The sequence below is a fragment of the Mustela erminea genome, chromosome 17 (assembly GCF_009829155.1).
Source record: "Mustela erminea isolate mMusErm1 chromosome 17, mMusErm1.Pri, whole genome shotgun sequence".
NCBI classification, from domain to species: Eukaryota; Metazoa; Chordata; class Mammalia; order Carnivora; family Mustelidae; genus Mustela; species Mustela erminea.
In genome coordinates, this window is record NC_045630.1 from 13657835 (window position 1) to 13681890 (window position 24056).

Sequence of the window (24056 nt, forward strand, 5' to 3'; positions counted from 1 at the left end):
TTTAAGTAGTTCATACACCTTACCCAACAAATAAGGTGTTTGAATAATCAAGAGTACAGAATTGGAGGATTTTATGGAATGGGGAATGGAGGAGTAGGCAGGCAGCATTTTCTAAAGTAGGATCAAATACGGAGAGAGGGGAGCAAAGTGCTTATTCCAGGCTCTAGATAGTTTACCACTCTGAGAATTAAGATCTGCCTAAGAGATGTGAGACCTTGGGCAAGTACATTTCTTCTGTCCAAATGATTTCATTTAAAATACACGTTCTCTTGAACACTTGTGTACGTTCAGACTTTGAAACTTTAAATGTCTCAACTTTGATTATTTAGTTTATAGGTATTAGAGAAACAGTTCAGCCCTGGACTTAAAGTGAAATTTTATTCTCCTAGTTGATAGGACTTTTAGTTTTGCTTTTAGTTGCGACATTTTTGGGAAACTTTTCAAAAAATTGTCTCTACATCTAAAATAATTCCCTTGGGAAACTACGAGGTGTAGTTGTCCTCCAGTTTACTTAAGTGAGGTTTTTTGGGGGGACATTAAGAGAATACTAACATACTGATTATCTCACCAGACTAGGAGCCCGGTATCATAGGCAGTTTACACACTGGTAGCACCTTTCACGGGACTGGGTGCCTGGGCTGCCACATTGAACAGGGGCACGGCAAACCCCAAGTCACCTCCCCGTCCTGTCTTCTTCCTGCTCCTGGGGCTTGTCAGCTTTTTCCTTTGCAACATGCTGTCCCCTCAGAACAAACCGAGGCAGTCACCGCACTCTGTAGAGGGGAGCCCTGGAAGGCGCCCACCGCACCTCGATCTTTAAGCCAGCAGCATCACTTGGCTGGACTACCGCCCTCATCAACTGACTGACCTCCCTTCTCACCTGACTTCAGTCTGCGTTTCATCCAGCAGCCAGGGTGTGCTTTAGATAATGTTTGGAACTTTCTAGCCTAACACATATAAAAGTGTGAAAGGACTTGACATAGATCTCTATGCTTGATGGGACTTAAGGAAAATGAATGCAATGAGGCTTTTGTAGATGCTCTGAATCCTGGAATGAACTGTGCTACAGAACACAAGATGGATATATTTATTCAACAAACACTTATTAAGTGCCTCCTGTGCCTAGGAGCTAGAAATAAAAGACATAATTGGTATAGGATTGACAGTTGATTTTGAAAACTTACGTAAAAAAAATAAAAGAGAGAGAGACTACCCAAACAGAAGACATATACAATTGGTTACCTAGAATGTCAATAGACCTTTATTGGTGAATAGTTGCATTTATAGAATAGTAATTTACCACACCAATAAAAGATGTGCTTAGCTGTTTCTCTACTCAATATTTAGTTCCATATATTGTTGGATTAAAAAAAAAATTCTTTCTTCTGTGTTTCTTTCTCTTTGTTCTTTAGTCATCAGCTGTAGTGGAAGACTAATGCTCAGCCCCTGCATAGAAAATCTTTATACACAGCAAGAACTGGTGAGAGAAATTGACTAGAATTTTGTAATTCTAGTCCCTTTCAATTAGCAACAGATGCTGCAGGGAAAGACTGTCTGGAGGAACACAGTACTAATGTTTGCATGCTCTAGCTGACATGGAGTGCTCATTGCAGAAGAAACATGTTCTTTTCCTTGGTCCAAGTATGTCACTAATGATAGACCAGATTTTTTTTCCATTTTTTTTTCTTTTTTCTATTCCTATCTAAGGCCATGGTGGCTTAATTCTTATATTGTTTTATTCAGCAAAGATCTCTCTTTTTTTCTAAAAGCTAATGTATTTGTGTTACTTATGCTTTTTTCCCAGAAGCGAGAATTGCAATCCTTAAAGTCAGATACCTAAAATCAATTTTTTAAAAACTCTGCGGCATTAGAAAACTGTATCTCCCCTTCTCTCCCAAAGTATACTTACTACAGATTATCATTTTAATTTATTGCATAGATCTGTGCCTTTAGAATTGTTCCATCATTTCGATATTTGGATAAAGTGCTGTATCATTTATGTGACAAATTCTTCTACCATCTAAATGTTGGTGTAATTTGACTATTACATAAATCCTTTATATGCAACAATTGTTGCCATTTCATTGAGTTTTATATGCTCTTAATAGTTCCACAGTTACTAGAACTTTGAGAATGAAAAGAAATGAGGCTTCTAAGATTCTATTTATTAAAAAAGTATTAAAACAGTTTGGGAGAAATATTTAAAAACTTGTTCTAAATGAAAATAGAGTTTCTCTATATTTGAAATTCTCTTCTAAGAAAATTCTGAACTAACTTTATTTCCTATCATATCCTATGAGGAAGATAGCAGCAACAAAGCATACTGCCAGAGAGAGGTTATGGAATTATCTAGAGATTTTTGCAATGGGCTTGGGCAGCTGTGCGGTTAGGAAGGGTTAGGGGGAAAGATGAGATGGACCCTGTGTGCGTCTCCCTTGGTGAAAAACCAGGGAACAGTCAAGTGGTGTCATTAGTCTGAAACCGTGTCTTATCAAATCCATCCATCAAAGAACTAAATGTAGACTTTGAGATTCCCTTATTTATCAAGCAATACAATAGTGACAAACTCTTAAAGAAAAGTAAATTCTGAATTTGGGATGTTGAGGGTACCAAATTGCTTAAAATGTAAGATCATTCGTCTTTGTCAAGCTTTGTGGAAAGGTTGGTCTTTATGTAAAACTCAAGTTTAACGTGCATTTTCTAGCTTTTTCAGTTCTGTAGTTTCCAGTGCAGTATTGTTATATTTGGTTAGTTTTAAGTCATGTCTCTGGCAAACCCATGGTTTAAACTGCATAATTAGTCCCAAGGGGCTGTGTGCCTGTACTTAAGTATATGTTGTGATTTCGGTGATACTGGGGATCGCATGGTCTCTCCATGGTCCTAAAAGAGAGTGTATACTTCTGTTCCTTCACTTTTCATGTAGGTGTTGGACATTTTATGATTTCTTACGTCCAAGCTTTCTGCTTTTTTGCTCCTGTATTTTCAGGAGCGATGATTATTATAGCTACAGTTTTGGGGTCAGGTTAGCATTATTATTTTTGACTATAAGAGGGAGACTTAGTAAATTGATTATCATAAGGACTATAAAACTCTCTTATTCTATGTTTTTGCAAACCCTTTGACAGTATGGGTTACCAAGGCAGCATTATTTTTCTGAAAAATATCTTGGCTTGTTGAAGAGTATTCTATGAGCTGTTAAACATGAGTAAAACAAAGGTAGGCAAAGCACATTTTATGTTGTGATATCTTTATTGTTTTATTTAAACATGTTTATTCACTTGTGAAATATGATGGTTTGAATCATTAGTATGAATCAGTAAGGTCCTATATGGTGTTAAGAATGTTAGAATTGATAGTGCTAAAATGTGAATTCGAGAATTTTACTAAACTGTTCTCACATATTTGAGGTCATTAAAAAAATTTTGGATGGATTGAAATCTTATCTGGGGCCAGTTCTGTGTCTCCATTACATTAAAAGATGATAATGATTAGATTGACACTGATTCATTTTGTTTATCACCAGGTCTGTTAGGGAAATGGAGTAGTGCTGTGGATAGAAAGGAGAGAAAGGAAGTTTGAGGAACGTTCATCATTTTAGCATAGTCCCGTTCTTTGGGGATGGTAGGTTAATGGAGGGAGAAGTTGTTTTGAGAAAGGCTCACGAGTGCTTTTGAAAACACTTTCAGGATCGTAAAACTACAGGTACAAAGAATGCTAGAGATCTGGCTTCCCTCATTTTCAGAGTAAGCTTAGTATGACGTACTCAGCCAGGGTCAAACGGTAGCGTGTCCAGAGCCCTGTCCATATGTTTCTTTGATTCAAAGACAAAAATCCAGGATTCTTTGATAACACCATCTCTTTTTGAGTTTTGTGGGAATAACCTTGAGAATTTGTTTTTTTTCTTAGGGAATAGTTCATTTTTCCCCTCCATCACTTTGTTTAATGCCTATATTATAGGAGGTATTGCTGCATTTGTGGAGAACAGAGATAGTATTTTGCCACCTGGCAATGCAAATACAGAGTAGAGCAGCGAGGGAAGGGCATGTAGAAGCTATACACAGTGGTTTTTGTAGGAAAAATATGAAAATTGCCAAAACAGTGGTAAATTTATCCTTTGAAATATTTTTCTGCTTTTTTTTCAGATTTAAAAAATTCAACATGGGAGTTTAATGGGATTTCTTAGCTTTACTGTGTTACACTTTTAAAATAGTCTCACGGATTTATTTGGTATTTCTTCATATTCTCTGCTTTTGACATTAGATACATAAACGTGTGGTAGTCGTCTTGTTGCTTTATGTATAAATCAGTACTCTTGGTTTATGCGTCAAATTTTTGTGTAGGTTTTGCAAGTAAAGCAGTTTTAAACAGTTGTTTTGGCAGTCATACAGCCTCACGCTTCTTGTTGGCAGTTCAGAGTCTATCTGTTTTTTAAGTAAGCTCCAAGCCTAGTGCAGAGCCCAGTGTGGGGCTTGGTTGTGATCAAGACCTGAGCCGAGACTGAGTCGGACGCATAATCAGTTGAGCCACTCAGGAGCCCCATATTATTACTTTTTAATATAAGAATGATTAGTCCTTAAACAGTTTAAAGAGACAGCCCAAATCCTTCATTCTGGTTATTAAAAGAAAAAGGAAATTCTGTTTGAAAATCCTAAAGAAGAAATTCCACAAGTACTTACTCCAGTTGTAACATTTTTTTTTTAAAGATTTTACTTATTTATTTGATAGAGAGAGATCACAAGTAGATGGAGAGGCAGGCAGAGAGAGAGAGAGAGAGATGGAAGCAGGCTCCCTGCTGAGCAGAGAGCCCGATGCGGGACTCGATCCCAGGACCCGGAGATCATGACCTGAGCCGAAGGCAGCAGCTTAACCCACTGAGCCACCCAGGCGCCCTCCAGTTGTAACATTTAAATCTCCTAGCCATTAAGAAGTTCCTCTTTCTGTCTTACCTAAATACAAACTCTTTGTTGTATTTTTGAGTCATCTGTGAAAATCAAGTTGGTCAGTTGGTCATGATGTCAGTTTCACATTAATTAAGGAATCCCTGCTTAATACAAAGTCATTTTCAAAAGCTTTAAGCTGCATTCTAAGAGGATGGCTCCAAAACTTGTTTAGTGTCTTTTTCCCAGATTTCTGTAAAAAGAAAAATAAATAAAAAATAAAATTACCTTTTCAGAGTTGTTCTCCTCCTTTACCAGCCCAATCAGAATAAAGATGGCATTCAGCCTAGGCACCTTCGTACTTCCAAAGCAGTTTTTCTTAGATTAGGATCAGCAGTCCCTTTCGGCCTGAGTACCATCAGAAAGTGTAAGCAAGTGACATCCAAGAAGAGGGAAGAAAGAGAAAGTCAGGGGAGAGGAAAAGAAGCTGGCTGTCGCTGGAAAAAAAGATGAGGGGAAGATCAAGGAAAGATGGAAAGAGAAATGAGGAGCACCAGAAGTAGACTGAAGTCAGAAGTGCTAGAGAAAAACCCACAGTGATGTTGGATGCTGGTCGGTGCTTCCTGGAGCAGAGAGCAAGCCGCGGGCGCAGGGGGACACCATTGGCTATAGGGCCTACTTGGTCCTCTTGCTACTGCCTGGGTTGCCTCCCTCACACTGGGGCCCAGCCACATTCGAAGCAGTATGTTGGTATCTACCTGTTAAGGACTCTGGCAGAAGACTGTGAAGGCTTCTGTGAGGGCTTTTAGAACAGCATAGAACCAATGAACCTGTTCCTTGGATTCTTTTGTTGAGCCATTTCACAGAAACCAGTGACGGAGTACATGTTGTCTATCTCATGAAGTGCCTCAGACTTTTCTACCCAAGTAGAGGTGTAGGGGTGTCGAGGTGATACGAAATGGGTACCCTAGGGGACAAGTGAAATGTCATCCTGAAGTTTCTCAGAATTCTTTTTATCTTGTAAATCTAGGCAAATTGTGTATTCTGGCCCGTAATAGATCTGAGTTTCCTTTGCTAGCAAAACATTGTCCCACTCCCTCTCACAAATATGAAAATCTTTGATGCCCAGGAAGATGGACTGTGCTTATCTGGTAGCTTCAAGGACCACCCAGCCATCACCCCCCTCCCCACCCCACCCCAGGGCCACAGTGATAAACTTCACCCCGTGCTTGTTCCCAGCAGTGAATACTGGAGAATGGGCATAACATGTAGCCTTGGATGGGCTGGGCTGCACCCGCAATGGCACCTTGGATCTTTTGCTGAGTAAAACGATGCCTTTATAGATTATGTTGGCCACTGATTGTATTACATAGCCTTCTTTCAGCAGCCCTCTGCTCAAATCTAATAGGAAACTCTGAGTATGGTTCTAGTCTAGAGCTCCTCAGAGCATGTTTTTAGACCCTATAAAACCATCTAATAACTTTTCACAATTTTCTTTGGGTTGATGGGTCAAATGTTCCTCTTTCTTGGGCACAAACACAATATTCTTTCCCCTCCAAAGGCATCCTACCTAAGTAGGTTCTCCATAAGGTTGCTTGGAAATTTTTAAATATCATGTAAAATGTTAAATAGTTCTTGACATAGGGTAAGCTATCAATAAATGTTAGCTCTGACTTACTGTTGGAACTGCCATCGCAATGCATACCTTCTGTGAGCAGAGCAGCCGTCATACGTGGAGAGTGAGACTTCATGCTGGTCAGTCATTTTGGGTCTTGGGCTGTAAGCTGATACCTCCTTCATAAAACCAAGAAGTATATACGTATTACTATATGATTAAAGAAAATTGAATAGCAAATTCTTGAGCAAAAAGTTATTTAAAAAAAAAAAAAAACCATTAACTATGCTAGCAGGAAAACTTGAACTTGGTTTCACATAATTTAGCGGTGTGGCCGGCTAATGGAGTTCCGTGGAGGAACAGGGACTAGCACGGTGCCCAGTTTGCGCTGCTTATGTATGTTGGTTGAATGAATAAGATGGGTTGAGACCTGAATATACACATGCCCAAATAAGCGAGGCATTTAAATGTTATTTAATGCTCAGTGAGAAGCCATTTCAGAATTTTGAACAGGGAAATGATGTAATCCATTGCTTGCTTTAGACTGGACGGAAATGTTCAAGAAGTTATATTTGAGGACTGGACTATGGTCAGTTTTTTTTTACTTTTTTGAAGCTTCTAAGAACTTAGACTCTTCCTAAAGTTTTTAGAGCATATTTTTGAAGGTGACAGTGCCTCTCTATGGGGAGGTTGAGAAGGTGGTGGGGGCAGTGAATTTGAACCTGGGAAGGACAGCATAAGTACTTTGAGTGAGAGCTCCCAAAGAGTTGTCCTTCAGGAGAATCACTATTTTAGGAAATCCTTGAGTGTCAAAATCATAGAACTTAGAGCTAAAGTTAACCAAGAGGCCCTCGGATGTAACCCTCTTGCAGCCTTCCGTTATACATGAGATCGAGTAGATTCCTCAGGGCCCTTCACCCAGGCCTCTTGATTTCCAGTCTGTGTTGCGCTTTCTCATATGTAATACATTTACGCTGCGGAGAAAGGGTGGAGGTGGATTCTTAGGGAGGATTGGCCAGCATAGCTTCACCTTCCTGCTGCAGCACACCCGAATGTTTTCATGTTTTCTTGCTATCTGTTCAAAACGCACCGCTTAGCTATTCATGCAGGTTCCTAAGTATAGGGATGGAAATAAACATGTTATCCCCTCAGAGGCAAATCACTAAAATATTTTGTCATTTTTTTCCCACCAGTCTTTTTAAAAAATACATACTTCTAAAATTAGAATTCTCTTGTTTTATGCCTTGTTTTTTAATATCCATTTACTTACATACTTAAACTTTATATGAGTACATCATTTAAAATGCTTATGTAGTAATATTCCATCATACTGATGTGTGTGTGTATGCATACACACACACACACACACACACACACACACACAAATATATTTACAATGTGTATATAATTAAATCTCCGTTGTTAGATCTCAGTTTTTCAAACAAGGTGCTGCTTTATAAATGCAAATGACATCAACAGGCTTAGGAGACTTTTAGTCATTCACACAGTAGTTTGAGTGGTTAAGATCTATGTTTTCTTTTTACCACCTGGTTGAGAGCAGCTCATTAGAGAATGGAGGTTGTGATTTGGCCTCGAGTGCATCCCGGGAAGAAAGACTGGGTAGGGGCTGGTGTGGAGAGAAGCACTTCTTCATAGGCCGCTTGAGTTCCAGAAGAGGGTAGGTGCCAGGATCTGGAAGATAATACCGAATAAGAGGAATTTCAGTATTTCCATAGGAAGGGCTCTGTTTTCTTTTTCTGGTCCACCTGACCTTTGCTCCAAGGCTTATACCTCAAGCTCTTTTCTGAGTTTTATGGTTCTTCTATGCAGTACTTGTACAAAGTATTGGTTAAAAGGCTGGGCACGTGAGTACCACTTCAGTTATTTCCAATTTCTGACCTAATTCCTTCAAAACTTTTGAGCTTTATTTGTATGAGTTGTGGGTTACCCTCCACCCAAATATTGAGTGTGTGGTGTCAGCCAAATGGAAGTGAAGGGTTAGACATTGACAGGCTTAGGGACTAATCAAATGCCGTTAGGGAAGAACAGGAAAGCATCAAACAGACGTAGGGGCTAAAAGCCTCAGAAGTGGTAAAATGAGGAGTGTTGCTGATTTGCGGAGAAACCTGGAAAATGACACCTGAAAACTCATATTGCATTTCGGGAACTCAGGCTGGTGAAAGATAGGGCTAACGCAGATAAGACTGTAATTTGTAGATATTCTAAACACTCTTATCTTAGCCAGTAGTTTCAGTTAGGGCTTAAAACAACGTATCTGTACTTCTAAATATCAAAATGGGCAAATTTGCATTTCACACGCTCCTCCTTTAGTTGAAAACGATTATATAGGAGAGAGGTGGTATTATAAATCAGGTTTTAGTTCTGCTGCTGATTTACTGTATGACATTGGACAAGGCATTTCACTTCTGCCTCTAATCTGTAATTAAAAGGATAATTACTGGTTTAAATAATTTTTGAAGTTCCTTCTGAACCTAGAGTCTTTATTTCTAAAACAAAAAATGACCCAAGGTAGCATTGGCTGTACTTTCTTGAATTTGAAAAATTAAGCAAAATGCTGATCTGGTAGATTCATAGAACTTTTAAGTGTAGCTTCTTGAAGGTGTCCCTCTATCAACTAAAGAACAAATGTCTCGGTTTAATATATGACTGCATTAAAAAAAAAAAAATGCAACCACAGTAGGTGACCAAAGGGGATAAGTAACTTTCAGGAATTTTGAAAGCCCAGTAGTATTTAGTATATGCTCTCTCAGCATTAAAAGGGTCACCTTGCTAATACATGTTAATTTTGAAAGTTGGATTGACCTTTGGAATTTTAATATCAACCTTTTTTGGTGTGTTTAGAGGTTGGAGCAATCACAGAAGAAACAGAAGCCTGTGATTGGTGGAGTTTGGGTGCTGTCCTCTTTGAACTTCTCACTGGCAAGGTAAGCAGTGACCTGGACGTTTAATAAGTTTACCCAGATGCTACCTTGATTTCAAATTGAGAACATTTAGCCTTTGCCTTTAGTTTTTAGATCAGGGACTAAATAGGAAAACCTTTGATTTTTTTTTTTTTTAAAGGCAGAAAAAGGCAAGTTTATCTAGATTCCAGATGTTTAAAAAAAAAAGTATTACATTGAATAATAAAATTCTGTTATGTCATAATGTTAGTACATAGACATATTACTAAACATTCTTTCTCTTCATTATCTGTGATTCAGTTTTAACAGTATTAAATCTGTAATGTTCATGTAAGGATGTATTAGAATTCTCTGGATGTTTTAAAAATCTTGCTGGGAAGCAGGAAGGAATTCTCATTTTAGAAAATTAATGTAGATATAAAAGGTAGCATTGCCTTTTTTCTCAATACCGTAAATTTTTCCTATTCTAGCTTAAGGACAGAATTTATACTCTTTCTGATCAATAACTTTTAAGTAGGATGGTTGTGTTCATAGACTCTAATAGTATTGTGCACATTGCCTCCTGGGATTATAACAGAGGAAATGAACAGTCCTACTTTTTTGTAAGTAGTCATCTACCTTGAATATGTAAGCACTACTGAACTCTTAAGATTGTTGTGCATTATTACAGATCACCTACATGTACAGCTAAATCATGAAGTGCTATAAATATATAAAGTGTTATTATTAACCAGTTCTAAACTTAGAAGGTTTTTAAGAACATTACAAAATTCAGAGATACCAAGTCCCTTTTTAAATTTGTGTACAATATAAGGTTTTTTTATTATGAGCTGTTCCCTGTATAACTAAGGGGAAAGGGCCAGCAGCAGAAGCTTCTGATGTGATTTTGATGATTGCCTTCATTTCAGTTCGAACAAAGTCCTATACTCTCATGGCCCTTGGCCTGAACTGCTTAGGAGAGAGACACTGTGTTGATTACTGCACCTCCAGTTAAGATGGTTTTGAGCTTTCTGTACTTGCTGTCCATAAATCTTGTGATAGAACAGCAAATGATGTTTTTGGGATAAGAAGTGTACCTGATTGATTATTTCAGAGTCTGGTTGAGTGCCATCCGGCAGGAATAAATACTCACACTACTTTGAACATGCCAGAATGTGTCTCTGAAGAGGCTCGCTCACTCATACAACAGGTAACTTAACTGACCTACTCGCCAAGTATATCAGCCATGCAAATTAGCAGAGTCCATAGTTATAAAACCTTAAAGAAATTAGTTTGGGGCAAGAAAGATTCATTACTAATTCAGAACTGATACTGTGTATGGTTAAGCTTCTGCTGTTATTTAAGTATTAGTGGGGTCAGAGAGAGCAGTTAAAGCTTATTGGTGTGTAAGTCTCCCCCCCCCCCAAAAAAATGCAGGCTAATGTTTAGTCAATTTCATTTATTTGTGTAGGTGTGAGATTTAAGTATCATTTTTAGTTTGTCTGGAGCTGCTTTGTTTCTGCTTTTACATTTTGTAACCATGTATGATGGCCTTTTTTTCCTTCTCTTTTTTTTTTTTTTTTTGACTGGATATTTTCAATCTTTAATTCCTATTCAAAAACTTGGGAATAGGTTACTCAGGTTGCTTTGGAGAAAAGTGGTCTTAGAAAACCTTGCCTAGTTAGATTACTCCTGGCTTCATCCGTCGTTGGAACTTGGGCGCTGATGTATTGATGTCAGTGCATTTTCTGTGGCTTTAAGAAAGAGACTATTGCTAATTAAAGTTCAGTATCCCAGAGGTAGGCTTGGAACTCCATTGAGCTTCTTAAATAGATTCCTCACATTTAAAATTCTCCTCTAGTTTTGAATAGTGAGTTTTGGTGAGTATACTGAGGGCTCTCAGCATTGCGGTATGATAGGCTCACAGCAAATCAGCAGAATTGTCAGGTCGAGGATCCTTATAATTTTATGAGAAATATAAAGGGAAGGGTTATTTGAAAAAAGATCAAGAACTGACATTTTTGTTTCAAGAAACCTGATTTATTTTTTTTAATCAGAAAAAAACAAAATAAAAAAAATAGACAGAGGGGGAGAGGAGAACATATTATTAAGAAGAGAATTACCTAGTATTCCCTTGAAGAGTGATTTGGGTTTCATTCAACAAATACATGCACGAATATGTGTAAGACGTAGTGCTGTAAGCCATGCGCATAACTGTATAATAGATGGATTGGATCAAAGACATCAGAGGCTTAAAAACTACTCTGGCAAGTCAAGGTAAGGAGGGGTTCTAGTTGGTGCAGTGATAGTATTAGGAAAGTTTTTGTGGAGTGGATGTTATTTTTGTGGAGCCCTAGAATTTTGGCATGACAAGGTGGGAGGTGGGGGGAATAACGAGGTGGAAGGAACAGCTTCAAGGAGGGAAGGATCCCAGAGACTCCAATTGGGAAGTCAAAAGTTGGTTTATCTGGAGTGGAGGGATGAATATGGGAATGAGTGATAGTAGTGGCCGGGTGTGGAAAGGTAAGTTGGAGTTCTCTTACGGGGGGTTCTGTTATCAGTCACCAGGAAAGAGTGATCATGCTTAATTCAGTTAAAAAAAAAAAGGTATTTGAAGTTTTTGGGCAGAGGAACGAAAGGATTAGAGTTGTGCTTTAGGAAGATTAAATTTTCCCAGAGAATGTAGAACATAAAGAAACATAACCAGGTTGGAAATAATGAGATGGGACTACCCTTGAGCACTTCACAAAAGGATTAAGAGGTAATGCAAAGATATAGAACGTGTTTCATTCTAAGGGGAAAGAAGGACAGCTTCTCATTTGCTTTCATCTTATTTGTTGTGGCACAACAAGGTAAATTCCAAGTATTTTTTTGGTAAATAATTTGAGGAAAGCTCGCAAATGCTTTTTGTTTGTTTGTTTCCCTCCTTAAAGTCCTTATTCTGTAATACTGAGAATAGAATTCCCTGCATAATTTGTAAAGGACTGCTGCTCCGGTCTTTATTAGAAATCATGTGTAAAGGAATCTTGGCTGAAGGTATGTTAAATCCTCTGATACAGATATGTATAGTATGTAGTAAATCAGCATTCTGTCATTGGCCTGCCTAAGGAAACTACCACTCATGTTGAGGAAACATCATCAGGAAAGGGAAAAGGGGTCTCTTGGCATGATTAGCAATTTGTCATTTTGACTTTCCTCTTCCACTACCTCACAGGCCATGGGGTCATTTAAAAAAAATCACAAAATGATTTATATGGAAATAATTATTCTGTTTTGGGGAGATTTCCCCCTCTTTGGTCTTTCATCTCCTTGCTTTCTTCCTAGATTTCATAATCCCTTGTACCCATGGTTCAGTCATCTCAGCCATATGTATGCTAAAGTAGACGTAGTTATATTTTAAATGCAATTCAAAGAAAGAGGCTTACATTTTACAACTCCTCAGAGCACGTATATCTGTACTTCACAGTGTACATTTAGTTAACTGTGACACAGTTGTTTTGTTAGTAGAAAAATACTATATGAGAAAAAAAACCTTTAAAACAAATTTTTGTGTCTTCATCGCTCAGCTTTATTACTTGAGTATTTTTCAGGAGAACGGAGGTTGGCAGGGACTGTTTTGGTTCTGTCATCGGCTAACACATTTGCTTAAGGCACAGAACCTTTGTGTGGTCTCTCTTGAGGCCTGGTATATTATTTAAAATGGCAGGATAAACAAGATCATCATGGGTAAGGCAATTATACTTTTGCCTCTAGATAATATATTTACGGATTTGTAGCAAAGTCCATGAACTAATTAAGTTGACTTTAGTAAAAGTCCAAAATGGGAATCTTTATTGGAATTTCTTAATGAGGTCATGTTTTGGAAGGAATAGTGGTGGAGAAGCCAATTGTAACAAAGAAGAAAGAACTTTTCCACGTTCATTTGTTTGCTAAAATATTAAAAATATGCTATAGTTATATTTAATTTGTACCAATGTTTGATATTTTAAATTTATATTAAATTGTTTGATGCCTCCCCTATTTCAGTTGGTTAGATACGAGCTGTCAGATTTTGAAAATGGTTTTGATCCATTTGGGCTACTCTTAACAATGTTTGTTTTATAATAGCAGCTTTTCACTTAACACCTTTTAGCAATACCTAATATTAAAAATCTTTGAGCAGTTACTTTAGTAAACAGTAGTCATTTTGAATGCTAGATACAGTAATTTCAAGTGAGAAGATTGAGTACAGTCTTTTAAGTATGTGCTTCCCCCCTCTTGTGTATTTGGTAATATGAAAGTGAAGTAGTAGATTCTTGGCATTTGGAAAAATTACATACTCACGAAGCAGTCTAATGTTATGTTGAAGAGCATGGATTCTGGAGCCATAGTGCTAAATTCACATCTTGTCTTTGCTACTTAATACTTGTATGATCTTAAATAAGTTACTTTATTTCTCTGAGTCTCTGTTTTCTCGTCTAGAGAGAGAATAGAATAGTAGCTATTAGTATAAAATTGTTGTGAATTACATCAATTAAACTATGCTAAGTACTTAGAATAATGCCTGGCACACAGTGAGTATCACATAAATGTTTTATATTGTTATTGAAGGGCAGTGCTGAAGGTTCATAATATATAGTAATTTGATGAAGGATATGTTGAATTGGGCTGCTGATGTAAGGGTGAGGTCTAAAAAAGTAGTGGACTGGCACATAATAGGAAGTCAATTGATATTTTTCATATAAATAATTGAATTAATTATAAATGAACAAAAAAATAGAAATAAAGGTAAAAAGAGAAGAAACAGAAGTTTTGGTTGAATACATAGAAACATTAATATAAAGAAATCATTTAAATATTTCAGGTTACTATAGGAATATTCTCAAATTTGAATGGCTATAGCCATATGAGGAAGTTGGCACATTCTCTCTTGAGAAAGGAAGTTATAACATTGGACAGAATTGGCGAAAACAACCATCTCAGTGCTCTGGAAATTGATCAGAGGGATACAACAACCTGAAAAGTGTTTATACTTTAAAAACAGCCAAACCTAAGGAAAGAAGAGTTGGGACTCTGTGGTAGTTTTGCCTGGGCTGCTTCCATTCTCTTTTCTCCGCTTGGTCAGGTGTGAGGTTCCTTCCAGATTGAAGCAGGCCATGAGGACCAACCCTGAGGTTGCATGCCTGTGTATAGGAGCAGGGAAGGATCCCAACTGAAAGCAAGAAACCAGGGGAGATTTGTAAGTGGCCTAAAATTTTAATGTGTTCTCCTACGCATCGATAGAGGACAAGCTTTAGGGGCTGAGGTTTAATGTTCCCTCCTTTCAATCAGAGATTGGCCACTAAGCTATGCACACACAGGGTGATCCTAGGAAGTGAAGCTCAAAAACAAAAACAAGGAAACAAGGATGAACAGAGATAGCAACAGCTGCTTGTCACAAAGAGATGGGAAGAGCAGATTTACAGATCTAGCTGAAATAAGTTACCAAACAACAAACGAACCAACGGCAATGATAGTAGTCTTCTTGGGGAACAAAGTTGGGCTCTAGAGTTGCTAGAATATGTCATCCATATTCAGGTGTAAACCTGGTGATTCACAGACCTGTACCCCTGGGGATAAAAATATATGTTTATAAAAAATAAAAAATTAAAAAACTAAAAAAAAAAAAAGAATATGTCATCCAAAATGTCCCATCTTCAGCAAATATATGATATACACAGAAACCAAAAAATGTGACTCATATGCAGGGAAAAAAAACAGTCAGTAGAAATTGACTCTGAATGTCCCCAGGTTGAATGAAATAGACTTCAAAGTGGTTATTGTAAATACGTTCAAAGAACAAAAGGAAACCATGTTTAAAGAATTAAAGGAAAGTACAACAATGAATCAGCAAATAGAAATTTTCAATAAGGAGATACAAATTATATTTTTTAAAAAGAACCAAATAGAATTCTCAAGTTGAAAAATAGAATAATAACAATAATTATTGTTTTAATAATTGAAATTCAGTAGGCGGAAGAATTCATTAGAGCATCTCAATAGCAAATTTGAGATAAATTAGGGAAGAATCAATGAACTTGAAGATAGAATGATAGAAATGATCAAATCTGAGGGGAAAAAAAGACCAGAAAAAAAGAAAAGTGAACAGGGCTACAGAAACCTGTATGATAATATCAGATGTACCAGGGAGTCCCAGAAGGAAAGAAAGAGAGGAAGCGGGAGCAAAAGTATTTGAAAAAGTAATGGCTGGAAACACCCTAAATGTGATGAAAAATGTTGATAGGCATCCAAGAAGCTCAATGGACTTTAATTAGGAAAATATACCTAGTTATATTGTTGCAAGACAAAAACAAAGAGGAAAATCTTGAAAGCAGCAAAAGAAAAACCACTCACTTTATACAAGGAAACCTTAGTGTCTGACTTCTCATCAAAAAGGAAGGAAGACAGTGTACACTTTCAGCTATAAAATAAGTACACCGTGGAGATTAAAAGTACTAGGTAGGGAATGTAGTCAATAATATTGTAATAACACTGTATGGTGACAAACGTGATTACACCTACTGTGGTAAGCACTGAGTGAAGTACAGATTGTTGCATCAATATGTTGTACACCTGAAACTAATATAACATTGTATGTCAATTATATACTTCAATAATAATGATAAATGATAATACCAGTGGAAGACAGAAGACAGTTAAATGACCTATTCAGAGTGCCAAAAGGAAGTTAATCAACTAAGAATTCTATACCCAGCAAAATCATCCTTCAAAAATGAAGATAAAGGGGCACCTGGGTGGCTCAGCCGGTTAAAGCCTCTGCCGTCGGCTCAGGTCATGATCCCAGGGTCCTGGGATCGAGCCCCGTGTTGGGCTTTCTGCTCAGCAGGGAGCCTGCTTCCTCCTCTCTCTCTGTGCCTGCCTCTCTGCCTACTTGTGATCTCTGTCTGTCAAATAAATAAATAAAATCTTTTTTAAAAAATGAAGATAAAATAAAGAAATACCTGAATAAAGACAGAATTCTTTGCTAGACTTGCCTTGCAAGAAACAATGCAGGAAGTCCTTCAGGCTGAAAGGAAGTAACGACACCACATAGTAAAATTGAATCTGTAGGAAGAAGTGAAGAAGACTCGAACGGTAAAATAGGAGTCGGTGAGAAAGACAATGAAAAAGACTATTTTTTTCTCATTTTTCTTCTCAACTTCTTCTAAAAGACCTAAGATTATATGAAACTAATTATAACATGCTGTTGAGTTTATAATATACAAATGTAATATCTTACATATATGACAATAATAGACAAAAGGTAGAAGGAATGGAACTATAGTAGAGCAGAATTTCTGCATTTCACTGGAATTAAGTTAGTCTTAATCTGAAGTAGATTGTGATAAATTTTAATTTTTTTTAGAGAAAGAGGGGAGGGGCAAAAGAAGAGTGGGAGAGAAAGAATCCCAAATAGGCTTCATGCCCAGTGCAGAGCCCAACATGGGGCTTGATCCTAAAACCCCAAGATCATGACCTGAGTCGAAATCAAGAGTCAGATGCTCAACTGACTGAGCTACCCAGGTGCCCCATAGATTATGATAAAGTAAGATGCATATTGTAATCCTTACAGCAACCACTTAAAAAAAAATAGTAAAAGAAAATTAATAGAGGAACTGAAATAGTATAGTAAAAAGTATTGATACAAAAGAAAGCCATAAAAGAGGAACAAAAAAGATAGTAGACGTAGAAAACAAATAGCAAAATGGCAAATTTAAACCCACCACATCAATAATTACAATTCAATATGGATGTCTAAATATGCAAAAACAAAAAGAATTTTATTAAATATTATTATTAAACTGGATAAAAAGTAAGGTTCAGTTATCTTGTATATAAGAGATACACCTGCAATTCAAAGACACAAATAGGTTGAAAGGAAAAAATGGGAAAAGGTAAATCATGCAGACAGTAACCCTAAGAGAGCTGAAGTGGCTGCATTAAATTCCTGACAAAACAGATGTGAAGACAAAAGACTTACTAGAAACTAAGATACTTCATTGTGACAAATGATCAGTACGTAGAAAGATAGAACAATGTATACAATGTATACAATGTATACAATGTATATGCTCTAATAACAGCCTCTATACATATGAAGCAAACTATGACTGAATTGAAGGGAAAATAGGCAATCCAATAATAAGAAATGGAAGCTTCAATACCCTGTTCCCGATAAATGATGGAAAATCAGCAAGGATACTGAGAAGACTTCAACATTATCTAACATCTATGACATATATGGAACAATGATGGCAGAATACATTCTCATCACATGTATGTAGAACATTCTCCAAGATAGAACACCACACAAGCTTCAGTATTAAAGGTGGATTAAGATCATACAACATACTCTTATCATAACAGTTTAATTAGAAATCAGAAAGGGATCTGGTGAGTCCACAAATATTTGGAAATTAAACAACACATTTCTACATAACCTATGAGTCAAAGAAGAAGTATCAGGAGAAGCTAGAAAGTATTTTTAGTGGAATGAAAACGCAGAATATATAAAAATTTTTCAGATGCAGCTGTCAGTTATTGAGGAAAATTTATGGCTTATAAACACCTATACTATATCAGAAAAGAAGGAAGGTCTCAAATGAAAGTCTCACCAGCACCTTAGGAAACTAGAAAATTCTTGTGTTATTAGAGCAAAGATAGGCATATAGATCTTTGGGACGGAATTGAGTATCCAGAAATAAACCCTTATATTTATGGTCAGTTGATTTTCAATAAAGGTGCTGGGAGAATTTGATGGTGAAAAAAATAGTATTTTCAACAAATGGTGCTGGGAAAATCAAATAAGTGCTGAAACCAAAATGAACTAAGACCCTTAACTTCATACCATATCCAAAAATTAACTCAAAATAGCTCTTAGGCTTGTTTAGCTGGGAGCTAAAACTAAAAATTGTAGAAGAAACCATAGGAGAAAATCTTCTTGAGGGGTTAGGCAAAGAGTTATTAGATATGACACCAAAAATATCTATAAAAGAAAACAATTGATAATGTGGCCTTCATTAAAATTAAAAACTTTTATACTTCAAAAGATATCAGGAAATGAAAAGACAAGCCACAGAGTGGGAGAAAATATTTCAAATCATGTAACTAATAGGGACTTGATTTCGGAATGTGTAGAGAACTATTACAGGGCTAAGTTGGTAGAGCATACAATTGTTGATCTTGGGGTTGTAATTTTGAGCCCCACATTGGGTTTAGGGATTACCTAAAATCAAGACTTTACCAAAAAAAAAAAAAGGAATTGTATAACTCAATAAGAAGACAATTCAGTATAAAATGGGCAAAGAGGGTGCCTGGGTGGCTCAGTGGGTTAAGCTTCTGCCTTCGGCTCAGGTCATGATCTCAGGGTCCTGGTATAGAGTCCCGCATGGGGCTCTCTGCTCATCAGGGAGCCTCCCCCTCTGTGCCTACTTGTGATCTCTCTGTGTCAAATAAATAAATAAAATATTTAAAAAGAGGGAGCCAAGATCCACCAAGGAAGCCCTATGAATGGCTTGGCCATGGAAGGATGCTCACCATCATTACTCCCTAGGGAATACACATTCAAATCATAATAAGATGCCAGTAATACCCACCAAAAGGGCTTTCATCAAGATAGACAGTATCAGGTATTTGTGAGTTTTTCTAAACTGGAACTCGCATATATTGCTGGTGGGAATGTATAATGGTGCAGCTGCTTTAGAAAGGTTTGGCAGTTTCTTAAAAAGCTAAACATAAATTTGCCACATGACCCAGCAGTTTGCTCTTAGGAATATCCTTGAGAAAATGAAGACATATGTTTACACAAAGACATATATGTGAATGTTAATAGTATTCTCATTATGGCCTCAGTCTGGAAAGACTACATTCCTATTGACTGGTGCAGATTAACAAATATGTTCTCTCCGAAAAATGGAATACTATTTATTCAGAAGTAAAAGGTAACAAGCTGTTGGTACCTGCTACAACATGGGTGAATCTGAAAAACATTATGCTAAGCAAAAGAAGGCAGCTACAAAAGGCAAACATCTTTTATGAGTCCATTTACATGAAATACCCAGGAAGGTCACATTTATAGAGACTAAAAGCAGATCAGTGTTTGCCTAGGGCTGGCGATGGAAGTCAGAATTAACGCAGACAGCATGAGGAGACTTTTTAGGGTGATTAAAGTATTCTGAAACTGGATTATGTCATGGTTCCACAACTTTTTCCACTTACTGAGAATCACTGAATCATGTATTTACAGCAGATGAATTTTATGCTGTAGAAATTATCCCTCAGTAAAGCTGTTAAAACAAAATTTGAGGGTGCATGAACATCTCAAGACACATTATTTCAGCATGCCCGTGAAAGGAGTAACTGGACGTCCCAGATTTGGGCGCAATATCTAATTAATGTCATGATGTGCTTTGGAATAGGACTCTGATAGGTGTGACTGTCCTGTTACTATGAGTTGGAGAGAACCGAAGTGAGTTACTCGAGGTTGTGTTTCAAATCAGTTGAAAAGCCATCTCAGATATCCCCCACCATCCCACAGCCACAGTGGTGTTAACCATAGCTCCCTTCCGAGGCAGTCTCATGAGTTGGCTGTTTATCAAGTCCATTGTCAACTGGGGTTGAATCGAGCAGTTCTTTCCTTTCATCTCTTTTTGTTTTCCTTTGATTCACCTTTGATTCCGATCACTCACTACATCCTTCCTTCGCAGCTCTTGCAGTTCAACCCTGTGGAGCGTCTTGGTGCTGGAGTTGCTGGTGTTGAAGATATCAAATCTCATCCATTTTTTACCCCTGTGGATTGGGCAGAACTGATGAGATGAGCATAAGACAGGGTTCTCGGCGCACATTCCGACCTTGTCTGTGACAGGCGTCCCCATCACAGAGGCAGCCCTGCCTCGCACTCGCCGAGGGAGCACCGAGACCTTGGGATAAAGACCTTTAGAGGAAATGGAAGAAAAAAGGCTGAAAGAGAACACTTGCTTTACCGTTATTTTCGGGACAGGATATTGGCTACATTTGCAAGGGGGAATTTATATACAAGCCTTTAAACAAGGTGTGATCTTTATTTTATCTGCATTTAGTTTTGCAGATGAGTTGTAAACCCAACGGAAGAAGGAATGCCCTTCAAGAACTTCCTCTGAAAGCTCCAAGTGTACATGTAGGTGTTACTTGAAAGGAGGACCTTTACATGGCAGCTAATAGTAGCTTTCTGCTAAGCAAGATTGGCTTATACGATCATAATTAATATTTGCTGAATAATACACTAAAAGTGCTTCATGAATAGTGTCATCTGTGGAGCTTAAAAAGTGAGAAAAAAAGAATATATACATCATGCCTGATAGAAAACATGTACCATGATACTTTATAATTAGGGTATGCTGAATGTGGTTCCATATTGTTTCGTACTTTCAGAAGCCCACCGAGAAGAAAACACTCCCATTGCCAACTTCATATGCTTTGTTGGTTGATACTATGGAAGGGTTCATATCAACACTCACCGTCTCTCTTCAACTTCATCTTTCTGCTCCGTACACCTGTTGCCTTTTCTCTCATATCTGTTGCCCCTTCCTCTATTAGTACATTTGCAACAAAAAGGGAAGGGAGTATTTATTTCCCCAAATTGTATCAACTTAATAAGAACTAAGAAATCATGATTATAAAATAAACGTGATAAAAATTGAAATCTCTCCTTCATTTAATGGCTTAAGTTTTTTGTTTTGCTTTGTTTTAGAAAGGCCTCTCCTTCTTTCCTCTTGGAATTTTAGCGATTTCTGCTGCTGCTTATGCTTAACTTCATTTTAGGTTTTTGGTTTGGTATAGTAAGAACCAAAGGATCTCATCTAAATAGAAGTGAATGGCAATCCTATTTTATTACTTAGTGATGGGATTTCCAGATCTGACCTCCTAATCTACGTGACATGATGTAGAAAGAATACGAGTACTTACAACTCTCCAAACATTTGTATTTGTTATTTCTGTATGTTGCTATGATAGCTCCTGCCTTTGTGCCTTGTTTATAACAACTTAAAAATCTTTTTGAAGCATTACTGTCTTTTTAAAACTTTATCCAAAGAAGAAAGAATAAGTCAGTTTTTCGGAGTTAGGAGCCATCAGAAATAATGAAGGTCTTCCATATATCTCAATCCTTTGGGCGTTTGAGTTCTGTGTGGGATCCCATTTCTTCTCCAAGAGCATCTCTCCAGCTTCCATCTGCCGTCAGCCGGGTCCTCCCACCAAAGTAAATGGAAGCAGAAAATGCTTTAGTGAAACAAAGGAAATGTGCAAGCATTTTTTTCTTTTTCTGTTTTCCTACCTCCCCCTTTTCCTTCTGGTTCCCTTATAACCTGAACGTCAGATGAAGGACTGCAACAACACCAGGATGGCGAGCAGGTCACCAGGATCAAAGCGCGATCAAGATGACATCACTGCCTGGAACTGGGTTTCAGCTCACCAGCCCCCCTGGCCTCATAACAGGAACTTGTGCAGGTGAGACCAAAGAATGACTTCCTGTGTGGGACCAGTAGGAAATCTGCAAGTACTTAGAGCTAGCCATGGCAGAGCTTCCTTCCAGAAGTGCCCTCTGACATGAAAGCAGGACTTCCCAGCTAAGGTGAAGCTCCCAGCCCCGCCACATGATTTTGGTTCCTTGGATTCAGGACAGTAATGTCGACAGATGGCTGCTGTGACTATGTGATGACAGTTCCATTGCTTCAGCTCCCTCTCTCTCTCTCTCTGTTTGGTTGGAACTTAATGTAAATACATCATCCATAATCATGATGGACATGAATTATTATCGTAAGAAACACATAAGCTATGGCTTTGGGGATGGTGAACCCAAGTCTGTTTTTATTTGATGATGTATATTAAAATATTAGTATTTCTAATGCTTTGGGTGATCCTGCTTTTTTGTTGTTGTTTTTAATTTTTATTTTTTTGAGCATATGGCCTGTGGGCCCAAACATAACTTGCCACTTTGTATTTTTCATTTGATTTTTTTAGTGAAATAAAACGCACGTAACATAAAACTGACCCTTTTAACCACTTTTAAGTTTACAGTTTAGTGGCATTAAGTACATTCCCATTTTGATCCAGCTATCACCTTTTCGTTATCTCAAACAGATCTGCACCCATTCCACAGTAACTTCCCATTCCTCTTCCTCCCAGCCCCTAGTAACTACTCTTCTACTTTCTGTCTCTCTGAATTTCACTCTTCTAGGTCTCTCATGTAAGTGGAACCCTGTAATGTTTGTCTTTTTGTATCTGGCTTATTTCACTTGGCATAATGTTTTCAAGGTTCATCCATATTAGAGCATATATCAGAATTCCTTTTTAAAAGCTGAATAATACTGCCCTGTATGTAGAGACCACATTTTGTTTAGCCATTCATCTGTCATAGGACATTTGAGTGTTTCCTACCTTTTGGCTGTTATGAACATGGATATATAAACATCTGTTCAAGTCCCTACTCTCATTTGATTTTTATATTTTTATATGAAATTGCCAATGTCATTGACTGTTATTTTACGGTGCTCTTTGTAAGACAGCTTTTCCACCAGGTGGTCAGTAACATGGTATAATGTCACCTATCGTAAGAAAGGATATGAAAGTCAGTCATTTCTGTTTCACAGAAACAGAGTTAAGCTCCCTAAGAGTTAAAAAAAAAAAAAAGTCATTTTATTTTAATTTTTTTTATTTTAAAGATTTTAATTACTTACCTGACAGAGAGAGCACAAGCAGGGGGAGTGGCAGGCAGAGGGAGAGGGAGAAGCAGGCTCCCCAAAGAGCAGGTGGAGCCCAATGTGGGACTCGATCGTGACCGGAGCTGAAGGCAGTCTCTTAACCAACTAAGTCCCCCCGGGCACCGAAGGATGCCATTATTTTAACAATTTAACTATTAGGTGAGTTAAGACTTTCTGAGACATAGAACTTTTCAACTTACTTGTTACAATAACTGAACTCTTGATAACATAAACTTGCCTTTTAAACATTTTAGAACAGCTACAAATTCTGCTGTATTTTGTCCCTCAAGTTTTTTCTATCCTGTCTTATTTCAGTCATTGTGAACCATGATCGGGTTTTGCTTTCCTATGATGCATATATTGAAGAGCATAAAATTTATAAACGATACTTATGCTATAAACAATACTTATACTTATGCTATAAACAATACTTATGCCAAAAACACTTATGTGACCATCTACATGATTTTTGTTTAATTCGGTTGCCCATATTTATGAGTCCAAGCAGAGAGAAGTCTGACTGTACTGGCTCTTGGCTTGTGCAAGGGACTCCTTACAGCATCTTCTTTGGACTCACTTAGGGAATGCTCTGTTGCAAAGGCCAAGGCATAAGCTGGATCATTCTTCTTCTGGAGAGTAGTTGGTTTAACCTCTGGTATAACTAAATAAACTATAATACCTCTGGTATTCTGCATGGTGAAGCGGGTATTTCAAGCTCTTTTTCTGAGGACGGTGGAAAATGAAAGCCGTAGAGTGGTGTCCTGGTCCTGGCTCTGTGAGTAATCAGCACTTTACCTTAATCAAATAACAATATTCTAGACTCACTCCCTCCCCTACAGAATGAAGTAGTGGGTTAGTTCTAAGCTCCACAGCATATGATGGACTTTCTGTTTTTCAGAGTGAACTGAAA

The 24056-nt window shown here is 37.6% G+C and overlaps 1 protein-coding gene across 8 annotated transcripts in view; it reads left to right on the forward strand.

The window, feature by feature from the left end:
- Positions 1-21090, forward strand: part of RPS6KC1 (ribosomal protein S6 kinase C1) — a 177885-nt gene extending 156795 nt beyond the window's left edge. For 6 of the 8 annotated variants that reach the window (XM_032316993.1, XM_032316994.1, XM_032316997.1 and 3 more), the window contains 3 exons: positions 9355-9437; positions 10507-10602; positions 20117-21090. In XM_032316993.1, the coding sequence (XP_032172884.1) occupies positions 9355-9437; positions 10507-10602; positions 20117-20227 (290 nt within the window). In that variant the 3' untranslated portion in view covers positions 20228-21090. Of the gene's footprint in view, positions 1-1412; positions 1481-9354; positions 9438-10506; positions 10603-20116 lie in introns of all 8 variants that reach the window. The other 2 variants (XR_004279901.1, XR_004279903.1) reach the window with 1 other exon arrangement.
- Positions 21091-24056: the final 2966 nt, after the last annotated feature.